This window comes from Typha angustifolia, chromosome 9 (genome assembly GCF_048772165.1).
Source record: "Typha angustifolia cultivar Huaian chromosome 9, ASM4877216v1, whole genome shotgun sequence".
Classification (NCBI taxonomy): Eukaryota; Viridiplantae; Streptophyta; class Magnoliopsida; order Poales; family Typhaceae; genus Typha; species Typha angustifolia.
The window spans coordinates 410840-426718 of record NC_133247.1 but is presented as its reverse complement, the minus strand read 5'-3'; the positions used below and the strand labels follow the sequence as shown (position 1 = coordinate 426718).

At 36.3% G+C, this 15879-nt stretch overlaps 2 protein-coding genes across 3 annotated transcripts; both read right to left on the bottom strand.

Annotated features, from left to right (window-relative positions):
- Positions 1-444: 444 nt before the first annotated feature.
- On the bottom strand, positions 445-7642 carry LOC140767524 (CSC1-like protein At1g32090). Its single transcript, XM_073107465.1, has 11 exons — positions 6865-7642; positions 6364-6516; positions 5529-5664; positions 5098-5199; positions 4855-4974; positions 4681-4761; positions 4097-4437; positions 3032-3277; positions 2462-2786; positions 1728-1961; positions 445-863 (listed from the first exon to the last, which is right to left on the bottom strand). Exons 1-11 carry the CDS (start codon positions 7182-7184, stop codon positions 636-638), a joined length of 2286 nt encoding a protein of 761 aa, XP_072963566.1. The 5' UTR covers positions 7185-7642; the 3' UTR covers positions 445-635.
- Positions 7643-8356: 714 nt separating this feature from the next.
- LOC140767287 (D-xylose-proton symporter-like 2) lies at positions 8357-15869 on the bottom strand. Of its 2 annotated transcripts, XM_073107137.1 has the most exons (14): positions 15560-15869; positions 15366-15460; positions 14970-15048; positions 13426-13485; positions 13261-13327; positions 13052-13176; positions 12416-12517; positions 11950-12318; positions 11777-11824; positions 11583-11645; positions 11134-11214; positions 9807-9905; positions 9065-9202; positions 8357-8614 (listed from the first exon to the last, which is right to left on the bottom strand). In XM_073107137.1, exons 1-14 carry the CDS (start codon positions 15611-15613, stop codon positions 8483-8485), a joined length of 1512 nt encoding a protein of 503 aa, XP_072963238.1. In that variant the 5' UTR covers positions 15614-15869; the 3' UTR covers positions 8357-8482. The 2 variants fall into 2 exon arrangements, with proteins under 2 accessions (XP_072963238.1, XP_072963239.1); XM_073107138.1 differs by lacking the exons at positions 15366-15460; positions 15560-15869 and having other exon boundaries at positions 13426-13567; positions 14970-15034.
- Positions 15870-15879: the final 10 nt, after the last annotated feature.

Below are 15879 nucleotides of genomic sequence, written 5' to 3'. Positions count from 1 at the left end.
CACCAAACAATTTCTCTATAATATTATTTATGGTTGAAGTTGAACACATGATTTTCATGATAACGAAGAAGGTATTTACCAACTTTATTAGAGTTGATTTAATGAAAAAAAATTCTTTCCTCGTTATAAACAACAAGATTAGATAAATATCAATTCGATTTCATTATTTTCCAAACAAAGGAATTTATTTCTAAATAAATTCAATAATATTATATCTAAAATTAGTTTCAATCATACCGTAAGTTTTTTTTTTTTTTTTTTTTAAGGAAAAGACTGGGACCTCGTTTCATTGAAACTTAAAACACAATATCTCCGTCAGAATAGAGGTGCCAAACACGAGGGTTTACGCTTAACCATAACACCTGCCAAGAACCAACCAACGAGATATCACCCCTCCACCTCCAGAACAACACAAGAAAAACAGCACAAAATGTCTAGGACAGAAGCACCATTTTTACAAGGATCCATAACACAGGTTTCACTAATCAAGACATCAAAGTTTGTTTGGACATTTACATTTGCTTTTTGCATAATTAAGTGGAGAAAAGGAGGTGAGAGAAGAAGAAGAAAAGAAAACTTCAAACATAGGAAAAAAAATAGAAGGATAAAATTTAGGAATTCATCCAAGAAAAAGCTCACGGTTCAAATTCATAATGATAAACGTAGTGCGGTGGAGATGGGGAGCTGATTTCACTCCTCGCAGGTGAGGACACATGAGATTGGCCTTTGTCTACTCTGACCTGTCCCATTTCCTCATCTTCAAAGGCATGGAAAATTGGGTGCAAGTAAGCATCAGCTAAGAATGCTTTAATATTTAGATTAGGTTCTGAAGCTCGCTCCAGTGTGTCCTTTTCCATTGCTTCCTGAAATTATATATGAAAATGAAATCATGGGGGCAGAGAAAAGCCAAGAGGAATCAATGAGAAATCTTGAAACAGCAACCATACAATTAAAATAGTGTGGCGATAATTTATGGAAAGAATAAAGTTTTCAATGAGGTAGGTGTTAGGGCCACTGAATGAGAGCAAGTTATAGTGCAAGGCAGGTACTTTGAGCTCGATTACAGAAATGGACCTATGTTACATCTGAAATAAGCAATCACATGTAATAATGCTGTGAGTTTGTAACACAAAGATTGAATATGCTGCCACTAGTCTCAGATTTAGAAGCAAGATAAGAGATACTGAGACAGTATGGCCATAAGCTTGACATTTTCTTAACTAGAATGAATAATTATCGCTATGTGACCATTTCGAATGTCCAAGCTTTATCTTTTTCTGTAAATTTAGAGGTATGAAATCAAGTAGGCTACTATCTCCTATCTGCTTGATAAGATAAATAAGTGACAAAATCAGAACATAATGGAGCATCAATTTAATGCCAAGGAAAAGAAAATGCTACTATCTCCTATCTGCACAAATCACCAAAAACTCAACAGAAAATTCTAATTACAAGTGTATGCAACAAGATGATATGATGCATGCTTTGTGAGGAGGGACTCTAGCATGCTTGCATGATGAAGCAAATATGTCCGATGTACTACGAACTTTGGAAATTTCTAAAAAACTTCCATCATATTCTGGTTAACATGAGATGTCATGTCACAAAACCAAGAGTTTGGAATCTATTCACTCAAGAATGTTTAAAAGAAGAAAAAAAACCACAAATAAGTTAGGATAGTGTTGTAATGTAAAAGCAGCTTCCAAAGGACTAGAGAGAGAACTCACCTCTAACGGATATTTCCTAAAAGCAGGTTCAAAACGGCGTTTGCAGTATTTATGAAACCATAACGTCAATACAGGTAATACAACAAGTAAAGGAGTGGAGTTAGCAGCTTTCTTTGTGCTGAGCAAGCCAAGTAAAAGCACATGGGAAATCAGCAAGCTTGCTATTATGCGGCTATGAACATGTGGCCAAAATGCACCAGCACTTTCATACTCCTGATTATAAACATTTATAATCTGAAACCAGAAAAAGAGTAGCTAGGTTAGAGGCTAATACTTCAGACAATGGTAAGAGAAAATCCATAACTTACAGTAAACTTCCTGAATATATATATATATATAATCCTTAATATTCTAAAATCTTAGGAAACTACTAAGCATGCTAAATTTTAGGAGAGATGATTGCCAGTCATCAAAGTTTCCCAATCTGCATGGCATCTTGAATAAAAGGTATAATAATATCTTTCATCATAAAAGCATTCAGTTGGAAGTAGCGCAGCATGCACAAGCATGTTTTTCAACCAGTTCATCAAAAAGGGTAAAAACTAAAAAGTTTTTTGATGGAAATCTATCAAAGACAAAATCATACATAAAGCCATGCAACAGTTATATATAGATAATGTCATAGTGAGAACCAGCCACAATCTCACTGCAACAAAACCATTAAAATGATTCTTTGCTAATGCACCAAAAAAGTAAAGCAGGTAAAGCTAAAGAAGTTCCATAAAGCAACTGACCTGGTGTCGATAGACAAGAAATGCTAAAGCAAAGAATATTAGTATGAAAGGAAGAAGAATCGGAGTGACTACAGCATAGACAAGCCCAAGAAGAAAATAGAGTTGGAGTGTTGGAAGGGTTTCAGGAAGTCCTATACTTCCAGGATCCATTGCCTTCTCTCTGTCTCTTTCTGTTTTCACTAGAAACATGTTTTTGAGATGGTAAATGACCAGCGGCTTCACCCTAAGGATTTCATTAGCAATGCCAGCCCATCCATCAAGCATTATGTATGTCATGAAAAAGGTGGCTTTCATTGGTATAGAAACTCCAATTGTCCTTGGGATCCTGAAAAAGACATCACCATAAGATTCATGAAAAAATATAACTGTGAGCATCAGCAGCAAGCCAGATACACTATGGTGCAAGACTATCACTCTAGAACTAAAAATGCCTACAAGTTCGGAAGAAGTTACGACGATGATGTATATTACAAACGTTATTTCACATGATGGATAAATTTGTTTAAGCTGTGTTTCATTAATCTATAGCTTCATAAAATAAATGAATTGTTAAGAAGGAGAAAGAATTACTGGGTAGGTGGTTGATGAAGGAAAGAGTAAAGTTGTTCAAAAGCCGTTCCAGCAATTATGCTTCCCAGGAATACATTCACCAACATAAAGTAGTAATATTTAGCGGCTGCCCTTCTTTCAAGTGACGACAATGATAGGTAGCCTTCTACTTTTGACATGATCATAAGAACAGCAGGCAGAATGTAAAGGAATATCTTCAAAGCTAGACCAGGAAGAAATCCTTGCAAGAAGGATTTAACAACCGTTCTGCGAAAAAAAAGGATGAGATGATCATGAGACGCAATGAGATCGAACAAGTTCTATATATAAGAAAATTCCACAACCTTCACTGAAACAATCCTATAAAGAGCATAACATGTTAAGCACCAGACTCTAGTGTAATTATTACGCTAACCACTAAATACAAGTGAATCTTTCATTTAAGTCCTAACAAGAATTCAGAAGATAAAAGGTTAAGAAGAGAAAAGAAAGCAGAACTAGAACTATCTATTATATAGAGAAACAACACAATCTGATGTCAGATGTATAGATAATCCTAAGTCAGGGACTTTGGTAAGTGCAGAAAAATGAAAATATTAATCCATAATCAAATAAAAGAAAATCGTACAATAGCTGATGGCTTATGACATATAATATAAGAACCAGTCACAGCATAGAATTAATTATCAAACCATATCCTTCTGAAAATGGGAATGGGAAGATTCAGAGAGAATTTATGCATACAACTATTAGTGGTGTGAGTTGGAAGATACCAACCAAAGTAGTAATGCTCCAAAACTAGTAGTGAATGCATAAGTGAACATATCACTTAAAAAATCTAAACTGATAACTATTTGTAAAAATCATATTTTACAATGCATCCATTATTTGGCTGGATTAGAAAAACAATTTCAAAAATATCACAAGCACGTGATTCACATCCAAGTATCCAACTAGCTAATAAGAAACTGGAAATGAGAGAGAGAGAGAGAGAGAGAGAGAGAGAGAGAGAGAGAGAGAGAGAGAGAGAGAGTGCATTCTAACCAAATTGTCATAAAGAATTAGGACACAACCTTTGAAACTTACATTTCTATTACCGGCCTGAGAAAAGGAGCAACTTTTTCAAGACCCTCGAGATTTGCAAGAGATTGGACGAATGCAATAGGTATCATGTAAAAGAAAACGAGTGCAAATACAGATATAGATATCAGAAGCCTTCGAATATTGAGAGATACAAACGGTATGGCCAGATTCTGCCAATAAACATCACGTGGTTCAGGTGCCCAATCAGTTAACCACTGTGTAGGATTCTTGCTTTGTTGTGTCTGTGCACACACAGCAGCTCCCCATCTTGAATCAAATGTGGCAAAAGCTACAGGCATGATAGACTTTGGATCATTAAGAACCTTCTGATGCTCAGATGATATCTGAAGAAAAGAAAAAAAATAGAATCACTAATCCTCTTTAAGCATCTTATGGAAGCATTAAGAAATCATTTGCTCAATTGACTATCTGCAGTGAGTACAGATTCGCAAGATTACATCGATCGGTTCCATGCTACTTTAGACACGAAAGGAGGGAAATCAATAGTATTCAGATTGTATATCTTCTGAGAGGTGCATGCTCGTGAAGGCATTATCCTGGAGGAAAACATATCACACTAAGCTTACCTTCTTATCAAGCTCACTGATTCTCTCCCTGTAGTAGTCAATGGCATCCACTCTCTTACCATAAAGACAAAGAAATCCTGTCTGCAATACCAAATAGGTCAACTTATTAGACAGGCAGTTGATACATTGTCAAATGATTTCCTCCATAAAGATGGAAGGCTCATTATTGTATACCTTTGCAGTTGGCCTTCTTTCTGGATGCCGCTCGAATTTGAGCTGATAGTAGTCCAACCAATTCTGAAGTCTATCTTTTTGCTTGACTAGTTTAGCATATTTGTTTGCATTGTAAACAGCCTGATGGTAGAGATAATAAAAAGATAACAATTGCCATACTGAAGTTGAAGTAAACATGAGATAAACAAATACCGTAAAAGAAATTAGAAATAAACTTCGATCAGTAGTATATTGATCAAGTACCTGGTGACCAATATAGTGGTCAGGATGGTTTCTCTGAAAGAACTGTTCCACAGTCTGAGATGTTGAATGCCCTGCTATATGTGGCACATTTCTAACTACAACCTGAAAAAAAGTATCAGGACAGTATATTAAAAACGATCCAGCAATATGGAGCTTCAGAGAGAGGAATTATGTGTAAGTCATACATAAGCCAAAAAGGACACTTAGTGGTTTGGTCAGAGATAACCAATTTAGAAGAAGGCATCCTCTCAGCAGCACTGAGAGAGATCATTCTTTTGTTACTCTTAGTTGCATGCCTCTAATTTTACTTATCTCCTTCTGGTCACAAGAGTACTTACTGTGGTAATGTTAATACTTATCAACTTCAGGGAATAAGGGAACCTATTGATACAGTTTTTATCACAAAAGGCAACTATTGCCAGCATACTTACAGTGAATTGGTCAACACGGCGATGTTTTGAAGCCAAGAAATGTAATCTCATAAAGACCACGTTATCATACTCTTTGAAGAGCATGTAACACGTCCAGAATGTAAACAGGTACGCCATTAATATGTGAATAAAGAACCTAAAATGAAATCCAGATAACCAAAATCAGATTTGCATTAAACAATGTTAACAACACAATAAACCTGGAAGGGGAAAAAGAAAGTATTTCAAAAGTGCAAGAGAAGTCTCTTATATGGAAAATAATACGAAAGGAAAACTGAGAAACCTGATGAATGACCAAAAACACATATATGACTTGTTAAACTTCATTCTTTTGAGTATTGGTGCTATATGACATGGAGCAAGACTGCTTGGTGGAACTTAAAAATAAAACTTTGTAGGCCAAGAAATTGACAAAGAAACAGATCTCTGATATGGTAAGCTACTTTCTAGCTCACTGAAAACAACTAGCTCATTGAAAACACATATACTACTCCTGGTCAGAGGAAGGTTCTCTTTGGCAAAATATATGCACGTCATAATCTAAGCACACCATTAGACTCTCAATCTTTTTCTATAAGCTTCCCCAGTTCCTCCAACCCCAAATTCTATTAACCTGACAGCTTGACCATGCCATAGACACACACATGTACTCTTTGACAAAATATGTGCACATCAGAAGAAGAAATGTAGGGAAGAGAAACTTCCAATTGTTACGAGTCTTATAAAGTTCCTTGATAGTAATTGATGACAGTAATAAATGAGAAAAAAACCATCAGAATTAAAGCTGTAGGCACATAAAAGACATATCTTTTTGGTAAAAGAAAACCAGAATTACCTTTGAGATCCAGGACTAACATTTGATATTGAAAGCTTATCAATGTCACTGAAAACAACTTCCTTTCTCAGATTAAGTAATGTACCACCAGAAACATTAGCAGGAATAAGAACCAACAGCGCGAGAACTGTCATTGGTGCAAAAATTTTCAAACTGTCAAGGAAGAAGAGCGAATATGTTAGAGAGAAAATCTAAAATAGTTCCACTAGAATGTGATGACATACAAACAAACGTGTCTACATGAAACCAAAAACGTCATAAAGATATGAAGAAATTATAGAAAGAACTGAAAATATAGATGCATGACGAACAAAAGAAATGCTTCTTGAAATCAAAATCAAGTTATTTGCCTCAACGGTTTAATCAGAACAACCAGACGATTCGAACCCAGCTTCACAAATCAAGCAAAGGTGAATTATTTAGTAGTCCCGGCGAAACAAAAAGATGATCTTTTTTCTTTCTACTCTAATAGCCAAGAACCAAGTAGAATTCATGACATACCCAAGAATGTAAATCCGAAGGTAGACAGCGGAATCCAACCCGGCGTGCTGAATAATCTCCGCCTGGCTCATCCGCAGCGCGCCCGGTATCCAATTCAAGAAGGTCAAATAAGTCCATATATTAAGGTTCACAAACTTTCCAACCCCGTGGCCGCCGGACCTCGACCGGGAGCCTTTCCTATCACCAATTATATACCATTTCGGGAAATAGACCCTGTCGTTGATGGGTTGAATCCTGAGAACCGCAAACAGGAGAAGGAAAGCGAAGGCGCTCACAATGTTGATGAAGGCGGAGACACCCAAATCCTCCAGAGTAGCCATTGATCAGCAACAACCCAAAGGAGCTCCAAGAAACAAATCAAATCATGGGAAAGGTTAAGGGTTCTTGGCGAGAAAAAAGGAGGTCGGAAAGAGATGGATTTTGAAAAAGGATAAGGAGAAGGAGAAGGAGAAGGAATCAAACCAGAGTGGAAAGAGATGAAAGAGGAAGTTAGTGGGGACGAGACTTGCAGGAGGGAAGAAATTCTATATAGAATATTTTATTTGCGTATAGCCGCATACAAAGAGAAGGCGACTAGAGTCCAGTTCTCGTCTGTGCTCTGCTCCTCTTCCAGAATAAGCCCATTTAAGCACAGTCTGGCTTCCTTTCTGGTGGACCGCCAGTGCGAAACGAAACTTTCGTCTGGATGAGCCAATAGTAACGTGACGATTCGACGGTACAATCCAAGGTAAGTTGTTCCGGCATATTAGTAGAATTAAAGTCGCCCACTTGCTGCTCGCTCGTTGCTACCCAAAATAAAACGGAAAGCACCTATTCCGGTTGCCGTCCTCGAGAGGGTCGGCGTGCGCCGAACAAAAGTTCCGATTATACCCCGAAGAAGCGTCATAATTTACCTGCGTATCCTCCACCCTTGTTGCTTCCGACGGTTGGACGATCTATGATCGTTGATCGAAAGATAAACGGATCAGATGGCCGTTAATTATGGGGCGACTTTTTGTCTACTCTTGGTGCTGTCCCCACGTAGGCACATGGGGTGGGGAGCATGATTACGAAGATAAATCGCCGGTTAATCCGGAACGGCGTTAGTTTTTTGTATTATTATTTTGATTCTTTTTTTATATAAAAAAGAATTTATCACCACCATCATGTGATCAAGTATGTGCTGGCCCTTCACCATTATGAAGCTCCATTTTAATGGTATTTATTCAAGAGATACGAGTAATTATTGTGTGCGCGTTAGTTTATGAATGGTCGGTACGATTTACTTTCTCCTCTCACTCGTTTTAACTTTTAAGGAATCATAAAAGAGACGTGGCTGCTTTAGAAAAAAAAAAAAGCTCCTTTGAGCTGTGGAACATGCCGCCAATTATCCAAGAACTTAGTCTTAGTGGAGCTAATAGAAAAAGGGACGATAATTAATTTGCTTGTGCATCATGATTCATGAGGTCTCTATATGCTAAAACTCAATTTTATGTAGAATAATATTAAACAGTATGAAAACTTGAGAATAAATTATTGGATGATTTTTTCATACAGGGCAGGAAATAATACAGAGTGTAACGAGATCCATTCTCGGATTATATTTTGATTTAAGTTAAGATAAGGATGGATGGGATGTCTATAAGATCTTGGCTTCAATTTCCTCGAGAGTGAGACCCTTCGTTTCAGGTACAACGAAAAATATGAACAGAAGAGAGGCTATTGCAATTACCCCGAAGCCAGCAAAGAGAACACCAGTTCCCACCAACGCCTGCAACCAGAAGATGAGAAATGGGTGAATAAGACTGCAAGTAAATGGAAATTTAGTAAGGGAGAAAAAGAAAACGTCCACAGAAAGAGGAAAAGAATGTTTTACGGAACGCAACCCAATCGAGGAGAAAAGTTAAAAGTACTGGATAGCTGCCAAACTGTGAGTTAACCTATTAAAGATTTAAAGTTGCATCTGGCTATAGGGTGCAAAGAAGGCGACAACACTTGCGTAAGAGCACAAGCAACCTTGAAAACCATACAGAATGGTGACGAGGAATTTACGCTTAAGAAACAAGAAAAGTTTTTACAAACACTGCGCTGCAATATATATCATAAATTTGTTTTCTCAAAAAAAAAATCATAAATTTGAAGATTGATTCATATTATAAGTACTTTTTGAGTAAGGTAGACATCAGATTTTCGTAACATTTAAATCAGAGAAAGCAAGTACCTCCAATGGTGAGAAAGCAAAAGTCACCAGCGCATTTGAGGCGAAATTAACAAGCACAGCTACACTTAAGCCACGGCCTCTAAACCGCAGAGGGAAAATCTCCGAGATCATCAGCCAACCAATCGGACCAAAGGATAACTGCAAGAATAAGTCTTTATAAAGTAGAAGCACTTGCACAGGACAGCCATATGAAGAAATCATCACCATCAATTTTGAATGCACAATCTAATCCAAAAAACAGTGTGTATGTATATATACAGCAAACACATAGGCACAACCAACTTAGATTCGTGGCTTGCAACCATTAAATGAACCAAACTAAGGGGCACCTAAATTGGCATCCACACAGTACAACTTAGAATACCAGAAATGCCTACAAGCAAGATGTTGATTGATCTCCAAGCATAACCAACTTCTGAGCAGTCGTGTGATCACAAGATAACTGATTATATCAAAAATTTCACTCAAAGCATATTAAAACAACATACTTGCTTTGGTTTAATGTTGGAAACTCGTCCCAGTGGCATGAACTGCCACCAGCTGGCAAAGAGAGAGGGAGAAGCTTCGAGCACTAGGGAAATCCCCCCTCCCCCACAAGCAGAGAAAAACAATACAACCATGGAAGATATTAAATCAAAGATGATAAAACAAACAAGCTATATGTGGAGCTTGAAGCTAACATATAGAGCTCAGATATAGAAGTCTATGTACATTTTTTAAGACAGCAAGCTGAGTGGAATACCTGATAACAGCCAACATACAGCAGCAGTGCAATTACAGCCACAAGAGGGGAATCCTTTAGCAAGGTATAGTATGAAGATAATAGGAACAAAGAGATCGCCTGCAACATCATAATAACTATGTATAAAACTACAAACTGAATTAAAGCATACTAAGCAACATCTTAAAGATTCTTCTATTTTTCTTTGCACATAAACTAAATGATGAAATCTCCAAATCCAGACAGCTCCAAATTAGTTTTCCCTAAACCTTTGACGTCAACATGATGTCACCAAACAAGGCTATTTGTTGAATTTTATAAGCAAATTTATCAAGCCCAGTCATAAGGATCTAACAAGCTCCGATATATGCCATTCAGGTCAAAGAATCTCAAATTGAAATCTCATATATCAGGAGCTATATGCTCAAGCTATTTCTTTTAAGAATGACACTGTTATTTTATCATCTGATCATTCCATTGATTAGTGATGTTAACAGAATTTATTTGAGGAACATTATATTTTCCAAACTATAGGAGACTTGACATAAAGCTATAGAATTAGGGGTGAAAACGGGGCGGATTAACTCCAACTTGATTCAAACCGAACTCGGATAAAAAATTCCTACCCGACCCAAATACCGATTCGAATACAAATAATTTTTAAAAAAAATACTGAATACAAATTCAAATAGTTGTAGGTTTCTTTAAAAAAACTCGAATACGGGTTAGGCATATTTTTTCAGATATGGATATCGAATATCCGTTTACCCGCATATTTTTAAAATAATTTGTAGTTTTGAGTTTGCTTATTTAGATGATGAATACTTATGTTGTTACTAATGATGTGTTCTATGTTGCTTATAGATATTGATTTTGCTAACTTGATATATATTTGACATGCAAGAATTTTTTTTTTCTTTGAAACTCTTATATTTTGTGATTGTCTAAAAGAAAGATCATAATTTATTTAAAATTCAATATGTATTCATTTATGATCTAGTCCTCTATATAAAAATTATTTGTATCCATTTAGTTAGAACATGTTTTTAAATTTTATTATCCGTCCAATATTTATATTCGAAACAAAAATATAGATATAGATGTGGGTTGAACACTATTTAAACCATATCCGATCTGTTTTCACCCTTATATAGAAGAGTAGTGAAAGGCTAGGAAAATGAAAGGAAAGGAAAGTACTTTTATAGTTATGAATTCATGTTTGGTAAGAAGAAAGAAACACAAAGAGAATCCAATGCAAGCCTCATTGTTACTCATTTAGCTTAAAACCCATTTGAAAACTTTTCTTACTAAAAAATTTCTCATAGAAGAAAAAGGTCAGAGGACTTACAATTCCGCTGACACCTCCAATCAGTAAAGGTCTTCTGCCAAGTCGATCTACTACAAGAACTGCAACCCCAGTCATAATCAGCTATACAAAAAAACAAGAAGTTATTATTTATTACTCCTTGGCAGTACATAAATGTTTTCTATTCAATGTTGTCCACTGCAGAAACAATTGATAGTGATGATATATAAATAGCAAGCACTTGGTGAACAGCTAGCAATGAAAAGTAGGCTATCTAACCACCTAAATTTATGAGAACTTCTACAATCAAACAAATGTGCATTCAAGTCCGTAGACCTGCATTTCTTGCAATGACTATGAGAGCACTTCACTAGTCTTGTCAAGAACTCAAAAGGGAACAGAAGGAAGCAGACTAAAGGTGCACAGACATTTTCAAAAAGCAGGAGGAATCCATGTGCAATCATTCAATATCTTTTCTAAGCCATATATACCTTAAGTAAACCAAGAAGGATTGAGACACGGGTGGCATCAGCTGCAGCAGAGAATCCTGCACTCTGCCCAGACAGTGAAGGTTAATACGAGTCATGGAATAAATAAATAAATATAAATATATATATATATATATATATATATATATATATATATAATCACTGATTCGATAGTTATCTAAGTCAAACAAGCATACCTGAAGGATTGTTGCTGCATAATACAAGACACTTGGTTGACCAGTTACCTGGCATCGAAGTAAGTAGTGAGCTTTCATAGACCAATATACTCTATAATTGAACTTATTAGGAAGAACATACTGGAAAATAAGATCAACAGCCCGTTATCAGAATTAGGTTACTTTGTAGGTACCTGCTGAAAAAAGACCAAGCCAGCTCCAATTATCAGGGCCTTGAGACATTTTCCTTTAAAGATGTCTCTAAATGTTACTGTTTTCTCTTGATCAGAATAAGAAAGCTCATCCAGAATTGAATCAACTTGTTCTGAAACTGAATTATGCTGATTTTGACCCCTCAGCCGACATAAACAGAGAATGGCAAATTCTTTTGTGTCAAGCATACTACCCTTTCCCTGTATGGCGCATAAAAGGAGCCAACGAGGGGACGGTGGTAACCACCACATTCCTATTCCCATAATAACACAAATTGGGGCACTAGTAATGTACATATAGCGCCATCCAGAAACTAGTCCAACATAGAGACTGCCAGAGATGTAGCCAAACTGCAAAACAGGACAGATATATATAAGCATTCTCCAATCCCAAGAAGAAGGGAAGAAAAGTGCATCAGAATGCAACACCCAATACATCTATACTTACAAGCATCCCAAATACTATAAAGAACTCCTTCAGAGAGATAAGTCTGCCTCGTATTTGACTGGGAGCAGTCTCTGCAATGTACATTGGAGCAGCATGCATAGCCTAAGAAAGTAGCTATAAGTCTCATATATAGATGAATTGTGCCAAAACTTTCTGCAACTAAGATAATTCAGGAAGATGTCTCAAAATTCAAAGATTTGCACCAAAAGACTTCAGGTGTCATTAGAAAAAATTTAGTAAGGGAAGACATAATAGATTTTGAATTGATGCAAACCTTTTTATTAAATAGAAATAACAGAGGAGGAAATCATCTAATATAGCAATTCCAAAATCCTTAGTCATAGTTATGTAGAATGAGTCATAAATATGGATGTTGACCATCAATTTGTGTGGATTACATCCTCTCATGATCACAACTGTTGTATGAGATAACGAAAATGTATTTACACAACTCACACAACACTACACAACAAATGTTCTAAGAAAAGCATCATGAAAATATTTAGAGGGCAGCAAGATCAAGTAAGCAGACAATACATATCCCTGATAATTAATTTTGGAAGTCATAAATAATTCATACAACAGATATTGAAATCGGTACATGAAAATAGTAAAAAGAATGATAAGATCAATTACCAATCCAATTCCTATTCCAAATACAAAGCGTCCAATCACCATAATAGGGAAGTTAGGTGCCAATGCTGTCAGTACAGCTCCAACCAAGTAAAGTAAAGAAGAAAGAATCAACTCCCTTCGTCTTCCTTCAGTAAATATGTTGCACCATCAGACTATGCAATACAATCGCAACTTAAATATCAGAATATCTAAAGCTCAGTTTGCAGTACCTAAAAAATCAGCAACAGTAAATGCCAAGATAGAACCAATCAAAGCACCATACAGTGAGCCACTGACCTGAAATATGTTCAAAGAACAAAAAAAAACTGTTAAAACAGTACTAGAGTTAAAAGTGCAACTATTTTGCGCCTAAATCATATGAGGTGCAAACTCACCACAAGCCCTATTTCCACAGATGATAAGTCATACCATGTTGTTCCGCTTAATTCTGATGACTGCAAAATGAACTTACTTAGCATACGAACATAATAAAGGAATGCATCATTTGTACCGGAAAGTCCGTTTGTTCTTCTTTACCTAGAAATACAACAAAAGGCAATCTTTAATAAATAGATACCAATCATCTATCCATAATAAATTTTTCGTATGTTAATATTTGGTGACTTCAATTATAATTCTATGATAAAATCCAAAACTTAAAGCCTATTGTCAAATTGCTTACATTTATTTATCCTAATCTGCATTACCTAGCTATTCACAAACTAGGACTTTCAGTTATTAACTGTTTTTCAAAGTTTTCACGTAATAATTGTTCGATGGCTTCTGCATTGCAAACTGTCACACTGGATCAGGTTCTGGTGTGACCAAAGCCAATTCATATTTAATTTGGATGAAAAATTGGGACCCAAGTTTAGTAATTTTCAATGTAAATCATTTTAGATCACATTCAGAGTATACGAAATTGATGTATTGGAACTTTTGGGGGTAAATCGTATCAATCTTAACAAAATTAAACACCTATAAACTAATGAATATCAATTATCACACAACACTACACAACAACAGGGATTCAATTATCCAAATCCAACCAAACTCTAGAAACAATTGAGATAATTTTACTTTAATCCTGATAAAGAAGACTCCAACCAAACTAGATAAGATTAATTACGGGGATGTTTTGGATAAGTAACACTTCTACGGAACCGGCATGTAGACCCTAGCACCACAAAAGTTTACTAAAAACCTCTCGTCTTCTTCCATGTCGTGAAGAAAGAGAATATTCAGCCGAAATTTAATTCAGCCGAAATTTAATTCCGGCACTGCAGAACATCGGATATAAATATATAAATGGCTCTTATTCGTCTAAGCATGTATGCATACAACCTAATGGAAGAAAATCTTCAGAAAATTTTATTTGTTATAGTCTTGTATTTTCTAATTTATCTTGTTAAGTAAACTAATGATATACCTCCTGAAAACACAATAATGAGGCATGCTTTGGTTAACTGTCTTCACAGACTACTCTAGCAATCAGCTTGTTCCTTTTTCACCTTATCCTTACTCTGATGGGGGTTATAGTAGCTAGTAAAGTTTCTTTAGTTTGATACACACCTCATGAAGCTCAACAAAGGCAGCATATATTCAATATATTAGACTAGTAACGACGAGGAGAAATTCACATGAGATCATCATCGTCGAACACCTTTTCCCCACATCACCTAAAGCACCACTCAGAAGAACCAAAAAAAGCTAAATTTCTTATACCCATGAAATTTAATACAAAATATATACTGAGCAATAACTTTAAATCATGACGACAAGGTTCACTACATGTGAAACTTATACAAATTTGCTTCAATTGATGAAATTTAATACAAAATAGATACTGAGCAATAACTTTAAATTATGGTGACAAGATTCACTGCATGTGAAACTTATAAACATTTGCTTCAATGAAGCAAAACATCTGCCAGCGTACCTCCAGAGATATCGTAGCACCAGATGTGGCACCAATGTCATAGCCATAAAGCAGCCCTCCTAAAGCTGGAAAAAAGAACCTAAAGTTCATACAAGTTAGCAATCATCAAGAAAGAAAAAAAAAAAAGCTAAAGGATTAAATGATATTTCTAAGAGACTGATGTACTTAGTTATATAAACAACTCCTGATGTACAGCCAGAAATAAGAATAATTTTGGGAGATCGAGTAGATCAAGTACTACAGTCATGCATAATATTTTCTTTCAGAGATCAAGAGTTTGGTTTCAACAAAATACTCAAGAATCTAAAACCGTCAAGACGGAGTCATAATCACAATCCTTTTCTACCAACCCAGATAAAAGTCCAGGAACTCAAATTCCAGGATAACGATACTCACGGTAGAATCGCCGCCTTAACAGAGTAGCTCTCTGAAGGAGAACCACCGCCGTCAATCAAAGGCTCTCTTGAACTGTCAATCTCACCCGCCGTTACCTGATCAGTAAACCAAAAACCCGAAAAAAAAAAAAAAAACCAAAGTTAAGAAATCGGGAAGAATTCAAAGTAAGGGGCATCTACTTCTCATCTCATTACCCCAGCGAAGACCGAGGGCTTGGGCTGCTCCGGATCCGAGGTCTCCAACGCCATTCCAAGAGTAGATTCGTATCGAGAACAGCTCCAACTTTTCCTTTCAGGGTTCGGTTCTAGGATAGTTGGTGGATTAATAACTGGGGAGGAAATGGAAGGGCAGCAGCGCGAGTGGAGTGGTTGTTCGCTTGGGTCGACTCTACCATTCAAGCGTGCGAATGGCCTTTAACGGGCCACCGTGGAATAATTCGTCGCCGTGACTCCTGAGTGCAGTGTGGTTGTTTGGCTGGTTTTTCCTAATGTGGCGTCTGAAATCTTATCATCTG